Genomic DNA, 16,595 nt, shown 5'->3' with positions numbered 1-16,595 from the left:
TGGTGATTAATGCTTTTGAACTGTTCAACTATTAGCTACTTTCTTTCTGAGTTCAACAAAATATTCTTTCCAACATGTACTCTAAAGATTTTGAACCATATAAGTATCCACTAAGTAGATATAATCGTAATAATTTTAACATTAAATATAAATCAAAATGGATCATAAAAAATAATGACTCTAATATGCATGTAAAACCAAAGACTAATAAAATGAAAAATAGTATTAAATGGAGAAGGATGTTAAATGATTATTCACAGAATTCTACTTTACATGGACTTAGATATGCTGGTGATAATAAACTTAGTGCAAGCGAAAGGTGAAATTAATTTTAAAATATTTCAATATTATTAATAATATTATTTTATTACTATTTTAAGGAGTTTTTGGATAATATCCTTTGGTTTAGCTGTTATAACAGCAATTTACTTTATAGCAAACTTGGTTCATAAATGGCAAGATATGCCCGTAATCATCAGTCTATCTCCAAAAGCAACTCAACTTACAAGCATACCATTTCCTGCGATAACAATATGCAATATGAACAATGCAAGAAAATCGGTCGCTCGAAATATTTTAGAAAAGTAATGTGTTACACAGTTATATACAAACATAGGAACAATTAATATTTATTAACTTTCATGAATTTCATATTTATATTCTTAGGAAGACCAGGATCTTTACAATACATTTTTTAATATTTATTTATTTATTATTAATATTTTAGGGTAATAAATCTGCACAAAAAGTTTTACATGAAAACCATACATTTTTAAAACTAAAAACAGTTAATGTTACTTTAGAATTTAGACTCAAGTTTTTCAAACATATTGATTAAGTAGTTACTAAAACATAATATCTAATAGTGAGAAGAACCTAACTAAATCCATGCACTTTTTTTTTTACCAAATAATTACCAAGATTACTCAAATCTATTGATATTCTTGGGTCTCCAAGTTTTAGAAATTGTTTAATTTTAATTAAGTTATTTATAAACTTTATTTATCAAAAATATTAATTTAGAAATAATGATGAATTTTCTTTAGCTAGTATTTCTAATATTTTTAATAACTATGTTTTGAAGAGCGATAGGCTGATCAAAGAATTTTTTACAAAGTTGTAATTACAATGATGTAGAGTCCTGTTCTATGTGATTATTTTTTAATTCATTAAAGTTTGAGTTTCTATACTAGTAGGATATTCTTCTTCACGTTCATTTATTTTTGACCAGCAATTATTATTTATAATTTATTACATTAATTTATTGCATAAATTATTAGACAGTAAATATTTTTATTTGAAAATAAAATTAAAAATTAAGAGCTCATATAAAAAACTATAACTTAAATAATTTTTATTTTATATTTATCACAGCTTTTGTAATTTTTTTGAAATTGTTTTCAAAATAAGCATGTAACATGAAATAAATACTGATTGATGTTTGGTAGGAAAAGTACAATACAATGGAGAATTATTAGTATTTCACTACTCACTTATGAAAAGAAACTGTATATTTAAATACTAACATATGGCTAAAATTACAAGAGATTATATTTATATAAGATAATATAGATATTAATTACTTATATATTTATTACATGCATTTATTATACTGATACTATATGCGTAGTAACAATATTAATAAAAGAAATAATAATGGAATTCATAAAAGGGTGTTTTACACTAAATTTATAAAACACTAATAATATTAAGTATATTTGTGTGTAGCTCTTCTAAACTCAAAGCAGATATTGATCGTCGTTTATTAAGTGATTTTTGTGATGAAGATACACAATCAATGGATTCTTCTATGGACAATTTCACTGGTGATTGGGATTCATTAAAAAAATTTATGATTAGAGTATCTCAGCCTTGTCATGAAATGATAATATCTTGTCTATGGGCAAATAACCCTAAAGATTGTTCAGAACTATTTAACCCTTCATTAACAGATGAAGGTATCTGTTGTTCTTTTAATAAAGTTAAGTCAGATTACATATTTCGGAACCCAAAAGATATATCTTATTTAAATGTTACCTTTCCAAATCCGTCTGCAAATTGGACCCCTGAAAACGGGTACCCACCAAATACACCAGCTGAATTTATACCTTGGAGACCCTGGGGTGCAGGTAATCATCTAGGATTAACTCTTGTTTTGGATGCTGAAATAGAGGAATATTACTGTTCATCAGAAGTCAGCTATGGATTTAAAGTAATATATACAAATAATAATCATCAAATATTAAAATTAGAAAATTGTGTTTTAGATAATGTTACATAGTCCAGTAGAAACTCCAAAAATATCATCATTTGGAAGTTTTGTATCTCCAGGTAGAGAGACCTCAATAGAAATTCACCCTACCGTAGGAATGGCTACACCAGCATTAGCTAATATAGAAAAAGAAAAACGTCAATGTGTATATTCAGCCGAAAAACAATTGAGGTTCTATAGAACTTATACTCAACGGAACTGTATAATGGAATGTGAAGCAAATTTCACTCTAATGTTTTGCCAATGTGCCATGTATTACATGCCAAGTACAATATATATTTTTTTAAGTTTTAAAATATTATTTATAATATATATTTATATATATTTATTATATTATTTGTTACATTCAATTTTTTAGAAGACAACTACTCTAGAATTTGTGGGAAAAAAGATGAAGAATGTTCCGATAAAGCTAAATGTAAATAACATTTTACTTATTTATTCTAAATTAATAATATACACATGTTTGTTAAATATATCTTACTCAGATAAAAATATTTATCAAGAAATGATAAAAATAACTTTATCATATACAATCTAATGAATTAGTAAATTGAAGTCTGTGTAATATAATACATAATATACATATATGTATCAAAAGGTTTTTTAATATGCCTAGCTGTCATTGTCAAAAGTTGGTACAATTTATTTTACAGGTACTTGAGATTTCTTTGCTTGCTTTTTATTTGCAAAAGCGTGGAAAAGCCTGACTCACAGAGATATGTCGATATAATTGGGATTAATGCTCGCAGAGCAAATAAAATTCTCGTTATATCATCAAAAATATATTCCCCCTTGGGAGGAATTCCCCCCGGTTGGGAACCACTGATATAGAGTATGACTTCGGAGGAAGATACCAAGAAGTTGAGGATATGAAGAGACCAATGATAATAATCGGTGATGTATAGGTGAATTTGAGAACTTTAAATATTTAAGATCAATTGAATAAAAATATAGGGACTTAAGCTTGGATTTAAAACAGGATTAAGTGCGGTTGGATGAAATGGTGATGAGCATCAGATGTTTTATGAGATAAGATAATCCAATGAGGCTAAAAACAGGAGTGTAGTGTGACTAAATATGGTATAGAGGGGGTGGCGAACCTATGGCAAGTTGACCAAATTTTAATAGCACATCATTCTATTATTTTGATAATCAAAAAATAATAATTGAATGATTTTAAATAATCGAGTCATTCGATTATTCCCATCACTAGAAAATAGACGGAGATGAATTGGACATGTAATGAGGCAAGAGGAAACAAAAGCAGTAAGAGTGATTATGAAAATGAAGACAAAAGAGGAAGAGGAAGACCAAAAAAAAAGATGGTTGGATACAATTGATGGTGTGTGTGTGTGTGTGTAGGTTAAGTGATATAAAAAATTGAGATGTGTGGAGGTTTATTACTAGGGTGGCTGACCCCAAATAGTTGGAGAAAGGCTAAGGAGAAGAAGAACTATAAAATATGCAATATTAAAACATTTTACAAGTTGCCTTATCTTTGATTATTATTTTATTTCTTAATATTACTTTTTAAAAATAGATGTGATGATTAATAATTACTTAATTTGTATTAACTTAAAACAAATAAATACAAATAAAATAAAAATTTGTAAATTATTAATACATGTAAATTAATAAATAAAAAATAAATGCTTAACTGGAGTAAAAATGAATCGTCAAATATACAAAGTCAATAAAATTTTAAATATTTAATTTTACAATTTTATAATTTTATTGACTTCATACAAACTTAATGATACATTTTTATCCCAGCATTTTTTTTTTTTATAAATAAATAAACTATTTATTTAAAAATAAAGGATGTAGCAATTTAATAATACTGAATAGAACAGGCTTTTAAAAAGTATTATAATATTTATAGTAGTTCTACAAATAGTATTAGTAGACAGAATAGTTAGAGAAAAACAATTTCAAAATAATGTATAACTCATAAAAAATAAAACTATTTTCATTTTTACATTAGATTAAGTTAAACAAACATAGGTATATCACCTTATTTTTATATTCTATGATTTAATTATTAATTATTAAATTTTAATACATGCAAATGTATGTTTATATTTAAGTGGCAATGGAACTACGTTATAGTTCAGCCTTAATGAATATGAATAAATTATTAAATGGGACACATTTACCAAATTGTACTTGCTTACCGGGGTGCCATTGGATTGGATACAATAAAGTGCAATCATCTTCTCCATTGGCAAACAGTTATAAAATTAAACAAACATTTCTAGTTGGCAGAAATTCTGCATATTTCAAGTGAGTTTACATTCTTTTATTTTTATTAAATAAATAAATACCACTTAATGTACAAAATTCACTCAATTAATATTAAAATTGATTATGTACATTTGAAACTGCAAAAGTTATAATTAATTATCTCAAGAATTAAATGATTCTGAGTGAATGCTAATATAAAAAAAAAGAAGATATATTTGTTATCTTTAGTACCTTGTACAAGTATGAATAATCAATAATTGCAGACATTACAATGTTATACATGACATCAGGACTAAATATTTTTGTAAAAAACACATTGAACTTAAATATTTTTTACTGTTGACAATAATGTGAGACTAAGGGGGAAACCCCATAGTTCATTTTAAGTCCTTTAAAATTTTTTGTAAAATATTCATATGCTATATACAGTCAAATTATAACAAATTTCAATGGAACAAGAAAAAATTATTGTTAAATTGATATTCATTATAACAAGAGCATAAACCAACCAAATTCATTATAGAGAAATTCAATGAAATATAAATTCATATTTTACAGTATTATATTAATTATAATACATTCTAATATAAAAATATTATTATATCATTTATAATACAGTAGTATAGTAATTTTATTTTGACTGTCAACTTCGTGAGTTTCGTTTTAAAAATTCCACACCTTCACTAACAGTTGTGTTTGTGCAAACACGTCATTATAAACTTTAAGATTAATCATTGTAGTATTAAATATGGTTACTTTTGGGATTTCGAAATTATTCAGGGTGGTCAAAAATTCAGAAATACTTTTTCTAATATGGAACTTTAAAGAATTTTGTTATGCCTTAGTCCAAAAGTTGGAGTTTTGAGGTCATGTTTACCAAAAAAAATTAAATTCATAAGTTGGTCCAGAAGGAGGAGGTTGTATGGTCATTGAAATTATCAACGAATAAAATAATTTTTCTGCGTTTTTTTTGCATGTCATGATTGAAGGTTTCGAATTATTTGTCCTACAATTTAGTAATCATCTACGATTATTTGTTGCTTATAAACGACAATGGAAAAGATTTAATATGTTCAATGCATCTAGGTATAGTGTATTTACTTATCTATAAAGGGTCGTAACTCCTCTGAATCATTTATTTTTCTGGCAAAAATTAGTTATTTGCTCCTTACGTAGTTAGTATTATACTATAAACTAACCAGCGAGAGGGTGAGGCAGGGAGGGCCAGAGCCCCGGGGCCCGTACGTCCGAGAGGGCCCGACGTCGTCTTAGCCTTTTATACAATATTTTTATTGAACTAAAATATGTACAAGTAGTATATATATCTTAGTCAAACAAGTACAAGTAAAGAATGCCCCGGGAACCTCAAAAGCTCTTAACTAACATTATCTCAAAAAAAAAAACGATTCTGAGTGATAAAGATAGGATGAATCGGTTTATAATTCTGAATATGATCGATAGTATAAAACATGGGATCCAGAGTTTTACATTTGAGTGTGCCATGTCATTTTTTGGAAGTTATTTTTTTTACATAAAAAGTCCCCTTATAAACCCTATAAGTCTCTCTATAAACAAAATCAAATTGTTATTGAACACAAAGTTAACGATAAAAATACAATTTTACCTAGTGTCTGTGAGTTGCTTGATTAACATCACGTTAAATGAAATCAGAATTACCAAAATTATTATTTTGTTAGTTTATGAATTACTAAGCAAAAAATGTAGCGTATTTTCATCGTGTTGTAGAAATTTAATATTTAAACTATGAAAAATTGATATGTATGAGGGACTTTGTATTATATATTCAAAACATTTTGTCAAACGAAAATTATTCTATTGACATTTTAGAAGAAAAAATCTTTTGATTATTATAGTATCTATAAAAAATGGTAATACGTATATAAGCATTCAGTGAAAATTTCAATTCTCCGCTATTATTTTTTAGTTATGATTAAAACAAAAAATTTTTATGACTTGTAAAATCAGCCCCTCAAAATAGTACAAACTAAACAATACATTTTATCAAAAATATCTCATAGAATTGTAATGATTAAAAAAATCCTCCAAGTTGAAAACGAATACACAGACAAAAAAAAACACATATAACATGGTAAAACCAATATATTCTTCATCTCATTTTGAATCTAAAATATATATATTAATATTACAATGTGTATATCGCAACCGGGTGCCTATAGACATAAGTTAAAATTGGTATTTTTCAGGAAAGGGAATTCCAAATTTACACATAACTCAATGTTTAAATTAAAAATTAACCTTTTGTTCAATTACTTTTTAAGTTGTACTAAATCTTATTATTTTTTTTAACTATAATATAGAAATTAATATAATTAAAAATTTCTAAAACACAGATATTTAAAAAAAATAATTTGAGTTGAGTGAGTTTATATAATTTGTTTAGGAAATAAAATACGACTTGTGTCCAGAGTTGGGCAAATAAAAAATTATCCATCGATTTTAATAAAAATGTATTCTTTATTCATTTTTCATTTGATTATTCTAGATTATTTTCATTCGTAATTTAAATTTTAACAATTATTCGTTTATTCATTATTCTTCACAGTGCCGTAGCAACCAAACGTTGCACCCGGGGCGAAACTTCAAAATGCACTCTTATCTATTTTTAATTTAAAAATATTATGCTTATTAGATATTATTTTCAATGATTGCTTAAATTAATATGAAGAATGTTAAATATTTTGTAATTAAAATATACGACATTGACCGTTGTAATTAACATTAAATGCAAAATTTTAATTTTTGCGTTCTCTCAGGAATTGCGCCCGGGGCGTAGGCATCTCTCGCCACCCCCTTGCTACGGCTCTGATTCGTCATAGTCATCTTTATCTCAAATTATAAAATTATTATTAATAATTAATTTAAAATTCTAACTTTATTGTAAATTGAAATTGGTTTGTTCAGTGTCGATCTGATTCATGATTGGGCCTCCGTCAAACAATTTACAATGGGCTCCTAAACGACATAATATTGAAGTGAGATTCAATAAATACCTACTAAAAATGTTTTTTCTCGCTACCCTTTTATTTAAATTTATTTTTGTTTTTTATATTTTTCCAAAGTCAATGTTATATATAAATTGCGTTCGTGTATGTGACCGTTAACAACACTCATCTTAATTTTTCAAAATATTTATATATTTTCGATTTTGATCTAGAGCAGTGGTGCCCAACCCACGGCTCGCGGGCTACATGTGGCCCGCGAAGGTATTCTATGTGGCCCATTACGAATTTTCTAAAATAAAAAAAATTTTTTAATTAATTATTTTCATATATTATTTTTATTTAAATTATTCCAAAAAATACAATTATGTATACCTCAATTCATAATCTTTTCAATAGACAGTAAAAGATAAGAAAACAAGTCCAATATATAAGATTATTTTAGTACTTTTTTACTTCATGGCCCGCTTGAAGATAATTGTTTACCCAAGTGGCCCGTCAAAGGAAAAAGGTTGGGCATCACTGATCTAGAGCAGCGGTTCCCAAACTTTTACAATCACGGAACCCTTAAAAAAAATAGTTTGTGTTTCGCGGAACCCTAATGCCTTTCTAATTCCAATTCAACTCTTATTTTTCTAAAAAAAAAAAAAACTAATAATCTAAAAAATGTTTTTAATGATACCGTTAATATTGTTAATGATCATTTTTTATTAAAATTAGTTTAAAACACAATTTTTTTTAAATATTATAAAATAATATTTTTTCCGAGTATAATATAAAATAAGTTTCTCGATAATTATATGCATCCGGCGGAACCCTTAGCATTGTCCCATGAAACCCTAAGGTTCCGCGGAACACACTTTGGGAAACGCTGATCTAGAGAACAAAAATGTATAAGCTATCCATAGCGGTTATACCTAGATCTATTAAATCTAATCAACAATATTTCAAGATTAAGATAAGAATAATTTCATTTTAATTTATTCAAGAAAATAATTACTACGATTTTTCATGTAAGCGTCATTGCTTTGAGCACAGGGGCGGATTTAGGAGAGATTTAGGAAATCAACTGATCCACAATTAATATTTGTTGACAAAATTGTCCACTGAAGACTTCTTATATTTTTTAAATGTGCTAATTATTAGTTGAAGTTAAAATCAAACTGGCAAATGCCTCAGTCCCTCCCCCCAAATGACGCCACTGGTTTAATTGTATAGTAAAATAAATATCTTCATGTCAGACCCCACGTAAAATTCCATAAAATAAGATAAATTTTTACAATTATAATTATAAATAAACTTAAAAAACAAATATTATATGATTAGATTTTTTTTTCGTTACAAGGAATACACTTATAATCTACTTTCAGCTCTAATAAGTGGCTTTTTGAAATAGCCAGACCCATAGTTCTTTAACTATCTAGATCCGTCCGAGTTAAACCTATATTTTAAGAATAAATCTCAAAGCGCCCGACTATTACCAGGTATCCGGGTGGGCCAGATCAACACTGGGTGCGTTTATTTTTTATTATTATATTTTCTGCTATAGAAAATGTCAAAACCAAAAATTATAAATAATATTTTTATCTATGAGAGGGGCTAATTAATCTAACTAGTTTAGCACTCGATATCTACATGTTATTTACCCGCACATAAGGTTTTACTGCTTTAGTAACATTTTTGTAATTAATTTAAAATAAAGTCTAACTTGATGCAGCCATATTATAGGCGCTGAAGTTTTATTTAGTATAGTATTTACAATATTTTTTTTTGTTGTGATTATTATTATTATTATTTACTTTGTTATGTATATCATATTTTTATCATAATTGCATATTATTCAGAATAATTTTTATTTTTTATTCGCAACTAAAACTATTTAAAATAAAATATTATTTTTTATTCATGAAATAATTAGTTATTCATGCTTTTGTTTTTTATTCATAATTTTGATTAGTTTTTGTCCAACTCTGCTTGAGTCAAACAATAATATTTATATGCCATTTTCACGTCAAAGAATCTCCATAAAATATTACAAAAAAAAAATACTACAAAAAAATGAATATCACTCCGACGGTCTGATACGACGATTTCCAACGAACAATCAAAACTAACCGCCGTAATAATGAAATTGGAAAAACGCGTTGCAATATAATGACAAAATTAAATAATTTTGAAAAGGTTAATGAAAAACCTATAATAAACAAGGTACAATAAATTCAAGTTATCTACCTACTCAGTGCCGGCCCGATGGTTTTCGAGGGCATCGCCCATATGCGCCAATATAAAAAAGGTATGTTTTTACAGACAGCTAATTTGCGCCAAATTTACCTATGTAAACATTTTAAATTAACGACTCAGTTAATTCTTATATTTTAAAGACGTCGTATCTATAACGTATAATAAAGTTATTTTTATAAGTTTATAGATTTTAAAGCTTTGTATATTATTGCGTCAAAAAATAAACTAACAAATTTTATATCGGTTTTATTATGATGTACGATATTATCGTACTTCGTTATCGGATATATAGGTATCGTTATTCGTCAAAAGAACGATCGCAGTGTGATTTCATCAGATATTTGTTACGTTACACTAAATACTATTCTCGAATTTATTAATTATTTGAATTATAAATCGTAAGAATAGAGTTCACGACAAGCACAAGAGGAAAGAAAATTGTTGTTGAAAATGGCTATAAGTATATTTTGGCGTATACATCTTCTAAGAATGTTGAACATGAATATTTAATTGATTATTATTTGAGAAAAAAATATATTACTTTATTATAATTATACCAGGTAAATTTGGCGCGAATGGGCTGTCTGAAAAAACATACTTTTTTTTATTTTGGCACAAATGGGTAACAGCCGTTTTCGAGGCCCTGCGAGTTTCACGGAGCCCCTCTATAAAATTAATTTATTATTTATATAAATCTATATATATTTTTTTTTTTTATATAATAAATATATACTAAACCATATTATGAACCATTATCGACGATAAATAATTTTACAAGTACACTAGTCACTAGTGTATAATACTGTTTAGCTATGTATAATTGGTACCGTCTTAATTTTCATCGATTTCGACATTTGATAATTAATAATGTTTATCAGAAAAATATAATAATAATTATTTTCCATATGTTTATTATACGATAAAATGATTTAAAAAACGGGTGAGACTTATGTCATATAAGCTTGAAACCAATGTACCATTCTTCTCAGAACAACTACTCTGAGTGAATTAGTTTACATTTCTAATGATGATTGTTATATTATATTATATTATAACTAAATTTATTTTTAAGATAGCTTAAACTTTAAATGTTCTTTCTTTTATATAAAAAAAGTATCACCAAAGCAAGAAAATTGTAAATGAAAATTTTTATTACAGTTTCAAATTTTTTAGAGGGACCAAAATTATAAGATTAACATTTTACGAAAAAAAGTTAGGAAAACGTAAAAATATCAAGTAAATAGTACAATGAATTTTTTTTTTAATAATACAATCTTAAAAAAACGTGAACATTTCAACTATCTAAGATTATAATTTTTTAACTACGGACTTTACAAAATTATATTTCATCTAAAACTAGTATCCCATAAATGTTGCCTTTTATTTTATAATTATTTAGAAAACTGTAAAGAAATCAATCATTCTTCCTTTTGATGATCGGAGCATAAGCAAGCCTCCTGGTAGAAATTATGTAGACACGTACAAAAATAATATATTAAAATATAACCATTGAAACCAATTTCTTTTCACTTAGAATCTAAAAATGATAAATTAATGTTATAATATATTAATCTAAATTTATTTAATGACACCAAAAAAAAGATTTTTGACTTCACATTTATTGAATATGTTTGTAATGCTTATTATCTTAATGCATATCAATACTTTCTGGCTTCCAATTTCCAACATAAATTTATGACTAACCACACAGAGTTTTTTAAGTCCAAAACAAGAGGGCATTTAATAACACAATTTACAGTTAAAAACACAATTAATATTTAGTTAAATATAAACAAATACAAATCATACACTAAAAATAATAAAGATAGTTAAATTTTATCAACATAATTAGATGGATTATAAAACTGTAAATTTTATATATTAGCCAAATGTTGACACTATCCAATTAAAAAAATTACATAATATTACATAATATATGACTTCATTTTTAATTTAGAAAAAATATGGCAGTGATTCATTTTTTCTTTGAAGAAACACAGTTTACTGGATTTACCAAAGGAGAGTTGTTCGGATTCACTGAATTTTTATGTAAGTACAATATATGTAGTATATATTATAAACATACTAATAAATAATTTTAATGAAAATACAGTAGAACCTCTATTAACCGTTCTCATTATTTTCGAAAATTTGTATGTATCAAAAGTAAAGGCAAAGGCAAGTAGTATATTGTATGAAGGTTAAAGATAATTTTATTTATCATGGTTAAAAATGAAAAAAATTGATTTAATAAACAATGTGTGGACCCCAGTGTAGACTATATTCTAGATTTATGGAAGCAATTAATATCATCCTGTGCTTCTGTGAGCAGGAATATTTTGAATTCCATGATGTCATAAATTCTAAGTGAAGTGAGAAAAATCATTTCATACTGCAAAAAACAAAGACTGATTATTTTAAATTTATAGCTCTAATAATTTTAAAACATGGCAATATGTATTTATACAACATAGTTGAAATAAAATATGATAGTAAATAAAAAATCAAAATAAATTTTTTTTAAATAAAAAGTCTTGAATAACCGTGGTTTTCATTGATCTATATGACTCCTCCCAACCATTACCCCAGATAATCGATGTTCTACTGTAATACTTTTAAAATTTTAACTGAAGAAATTGAACCAAAATATACTTGTTTCTAAAAAAATTGGAACTTCACAAACTTTTATTTGTTAAAATAATTAAATATCTTGAGTTATTTTAATGATCTTTGTTTTTGTTTCAGCTAACACAGGAGGACTTTTAGGTTTATTCATGGGTTTTAGTTTCCTCAGTGCAATTGAAGTAATATATTTCATTTCATTGCGTTTATGGTGTGCAATGTCCAAAAAAAAAAAAAAATAACAGATGGACCAAATCATCAAAACTAAGAATATTCTCTTCTTATTATTTTTACTTTTTTGGACAGTTTAAATTATTATTATCACAACCTTTTTTTATCCCTATCACTTATATTCAGTCATCTAATTATCTTCGTTGTTTTACTTCATTAAATTATATTTAATTACACAAATAACTTATCGAGTAACTTATAATTAAACCATAACTCCTAAACTAATCTACGTTTGGAAATTATTCTTCACTGACTTCGTAAATAAAAAATGTAATAAGTGGAATATAGTTTAACCATTTTTTATTGAAATTTCATTTAAAAAATTGTAGTTATTAAATATTATAAAGATTTAAAATATTAGAAAATAATGAAAAATACTACTCTATTCAGGAAATTTAAGATTAAGTTAGGATAACTTGAAATAAAATTGTATTAACATTTAAGGCATAAGTATATTTTCTAGTTTTTTAAAAAAATTTATTAAAATATTATAGCAATATTTTCTATTTTTTTTTTTTTAAATAATAATTTAACCTATACTAAGATTAATAATTTTAAACGAGTATGAATACAAAATATTTTATGTCTGGGTAGATAACTTCTCAATTAGGTACTTCTTTTGTTTTAATATTTTTTCTTTTTTTTTTTTTTATCAACATCCAAATCACAGGACAATAACTTTAGTTAATATACAAGGAACCTAGATAAATTTATGAATCAATAGCGTGTTACACACATTTTATACATAATTATAATTACCTACATATTTTGATATAACCAAAATATCAAGTAATGTCTAATTTAATTCAATATACAAACATAGTACATCAAATATTTATTAGGTTAAAGGTTGCCACTAGTGCTTTCAGTAATATTCACTGAAATATTTAATTTTAATAATATTTACAAATTTAAAGCGTTTAGGAATACATTGTAAACCCATTTCAAGGTTCCAAGTAAGACTAATTACTTAGTTGCCACCAATCATAACAAATATTAAGAATGTATCACAGTACAGTAATTAGATAGAAAAAAAAAATATATCTGATTACTAGGGCTAGGGAATTCATGCCCATAAAAACCTTAAAATATGTATGCATTTATGCCCTAAAGAATCAATAAATATGCTATTAAAATATGCATTTCAAAAAATGATATTTGTAATAGATAATTAATTAAAACAATTTAATTAATAATAAATAATAATAATATTTTTACATATGACAGATATGATAATCTGAGAATAATTTTATTTTTTTCAGATTTGTTTTCATCTTATATTGAGTTTTTGTCTACAACAAATTTAAAATTGTTTTAAAAATAAATGTAATTAAAACATTTTTTCTATTTTTATTATAGTACTAATTACCTTGAGCATTACATTGGACTATAAGATATTTTCTTAAGTTAGAAAATTTAAATGACCGCTTGCTATCAGCCAAAATACTTTTATACTTAGAAAAGGAACGTTCTACGTTTACAGAATTGATTGGTGCAAACTTAAAAAGTGGATAGTAACTACTACTAATATCTGCAGGGGCAATCATTCCATAGATTCATTTTTTCCATTTAAAATTTTGATATTTTTTGTAGTTGATAAAATCCAACCTTTTTCTTCAAAACTTTTTCAATTTTGTCATCAATGGCCTTAGCATGTGCAGATCCTTCAATTTTTGTAGAATGTATATTTTCTTTTGTAGTTTTAATTATTTTAATGGATTCAATTAGTGCCATACCTTGGATTTCAAACCAAGTGATGGATGAAGAAATAAATCCTTAATTTTTTTATAAAATTAAAAAACTTACTCCTTTGTATAAATAATTGTCAAATATGCACTTATAAATGAAAAACGGTCAAATATGCAAAATATGCAACTATAAATTTAAAATATGAACTTGTATTGCTATGAAATAAATTTCTATATTACTTAGCTATGTTTTTGATGATTATTTAAAAACATGCAAACTCTTAGAAGTCCCGAGCCCTACTTATTACTTACTAGTATGTTACCTATATTATTTTTAAAATTCTTTACCATTGACTAATGTATGTATATATATATATACAAAAATTACATATGAACCTAATCATCATAACTATGGAATCTTCTTTTTTTATTACTTTTACCTTATTGGACAGTTTAAATTATTATTATCACAACTTATTTCTATCCCTATCACTTATATTCACTCACCTAATTCTCTTAGCTGTTTTACTTCATTAAATGATATTTAATTATACAAATAACTTATAATTAAACCATAACTTTTAAACTAATCTACACTTGGAAATTATTTTTCACAGGCATTTAAAAATAAAAAATGTATTAAGTGGCATACATTTTAATCATTTTTTATTGACAGCTCAGTTAAAAAATTGTTATTATTAAATATTGTTAAGATTTAAATTATTAGAAAATAATGAAAAATACTACTCTAATAAGGAAATTTAAAATCAAGTAGTATGTAAACATATAAAATATATACCTATAGGTATATATAATATATATGTTTTACACTCATATAAATTACTTGAATGATTATTTGTATCGTTAGCATTAAATATTTTCAATATCAGACATCCTTATTTATAAAAATAAAAACTTTTGTAAAATTATGTTATATTGCAACATTATTGTTAAAATTTATCATTTAATATTATATAAAAAAAAAAAAATTAAAAACCATTATCCTTACAACCACTGATCCCATTATAAACCCCAAGGCAAAATTCTAACGAACCTTACCATGCCCACCACAGGCATAGGAGCAGCTAGGGTACAAAATCTGGGGTAGCTACAGCCCTCCTACCAAAACTTAAAATAACCTATAGATTACCCCAACTTTTATATACCATATTAATATATTTTAGATTCTGAGTTGGATTTACTGCAATGTGTTTTTTTTGTATGTGACACTATTGTGGGTTAAGTATAATGCATGCAATATGCCATGTATAACATGGAATATTTATGAGAGAGTTAAATCTTGGTTCGAGGGGACTAAGCCCCCCTAGTTGCGCCTATGACCACAGGAATAATTAAGAATGTCTGATCGATGGATGTTCTACGTTGATAAGTACGCAATAAGTAATTTAATGTTAAAATATTGTACAATCATAATCTTACTTGGTAATTTAATGAATTTCGTCAAATATTAAAATCAACACGGGTACAGGCACAGCGTTACGACTTTACGAGCATCATTAAACACGAATGATTACATTAACCACAGTCAATTATTGATGAGTAATTAAAAGATTAGCGTTGACATTGCGTATCCCAGACAATGATCACATGCACGAACGAGACGTCTGGAGGAGAAAGTGACGAAGGGACACTGGGGTCTACTGACTGAACGCTACGGAAACGAGCACCAAATCGTATGGAATCAAAAACCCATCTGATAATGCTTATCTGGGTCGTCGACCCGCCGCTGAGCACTTGCTCGGATAAAGATGTTTGGGCGGGTGCAGCACCAATTTTTTTTTTGAAGTGGAGATGGCGCTCGGCGCTCAACGGATCGATCAGCAAAGCGTAACGAACATAGGATATGCAGCGAGAGAACGCAACTGGACAGCAACCAGAACCCATCAATTTCTGCGCATTCCCACCATTTAACAGGCAGATCGTCGACCATCGTACGCGGTCGTCATTGCCGACGCCGCCGCCGCCGCCTCAACGACTCGCAGTTATCGCGTGGCGGGGGAATTATACATGCGCGAACGAGTTGTGTCCTCTTACTTGAAGAAGTGTAGCGATGCTCAGTTGGTAGCGGTGTTGTGCCGTTGCCACGGTTACGAATCCGACTGAGAAACGACCCACTGTGCTCACGCCCGGTATTGGTTGGGCTGGAGCGTCAAAAGTTACGGGTACGTGCTGATACTGACAATCGGTGCTCATTGCTCATTAATGCGACACAACATGAATGCGTAACATTCAGTTATCTGTTCTACGTTGACTTAATACATGCCTTCATTGATCGCAGTCACAACCATATTA

The 16,595-nt window shown here is 26.9% G+C and overlaps 2 protein-coding genes across 2 annotated transcripts in view; one reads left to right on the top strand and one right to left on the bottom strand.

The window, feature by feature from the left end:
- LOC112687013 (uncharacterized protein KIAA2026-like) overlaps positions 1-15,811 on the bottom strand; it is a 34,161-nt gene extending 18,350 nt beyond the window's left edge. The window contains exons 1-2 of the mRNA XM_025559520.1: positions 15,723-15,811; positions 2,038-2,162 (exon numbers count right to left, since the gene is read on the bottom strand). The gene's annotated coding sequence lies outside the window, so the exon portion shown is untranslated. The remainder of the gene's footprint in view (positions 1-2,037; positions 2,163-15,722) is intronic.
- Positions 221-12,715, top strand: LOC112687016 (pickpocket protein 28). The gene is made up of 8 exons (XM_025559524.1): positions 221-319; positions 381-584; positions 1,729-2,212; positions 2,268-2,538; positions 2,631-2,690; positions 4,363-4,558; positions 11,699-11,790; positions 12,487-12,715. The coding sequence occupies exons 1-8, from the start codon at positions 240-242 to the stop codon at positions 12,603-12,605; spliced, it is 1,506 nt and encodes a 501-aa protein (XP_025415309.1). The 5' UTR covers positions 221-239; the 3' UTR covers positions 12,606-12,715.
- Positions 15,812-16,595: the final 784 nt, after the last annotated feature.

This window comes from Sipha flava, unplaced genomic scaffold (assembly GCF_003268045.1).
Source record: "Sipha flava isolate LNK unplaced genomic scaffold, YSA_version1 32_pilon_pilon, whole genome shotgun sequence".
Classification (NCBI taxonomy): Eukaryota; Metazoa; Arthropoda; class Insecta; order Hemiptera; family Aphididae; genus Sipha; species Sipha flava.
The sequence above is the reverse complement of the archived record's forward strand: the minus strand, read 5'-3'. Positions and strand labels throughout refer to the sequence as shown.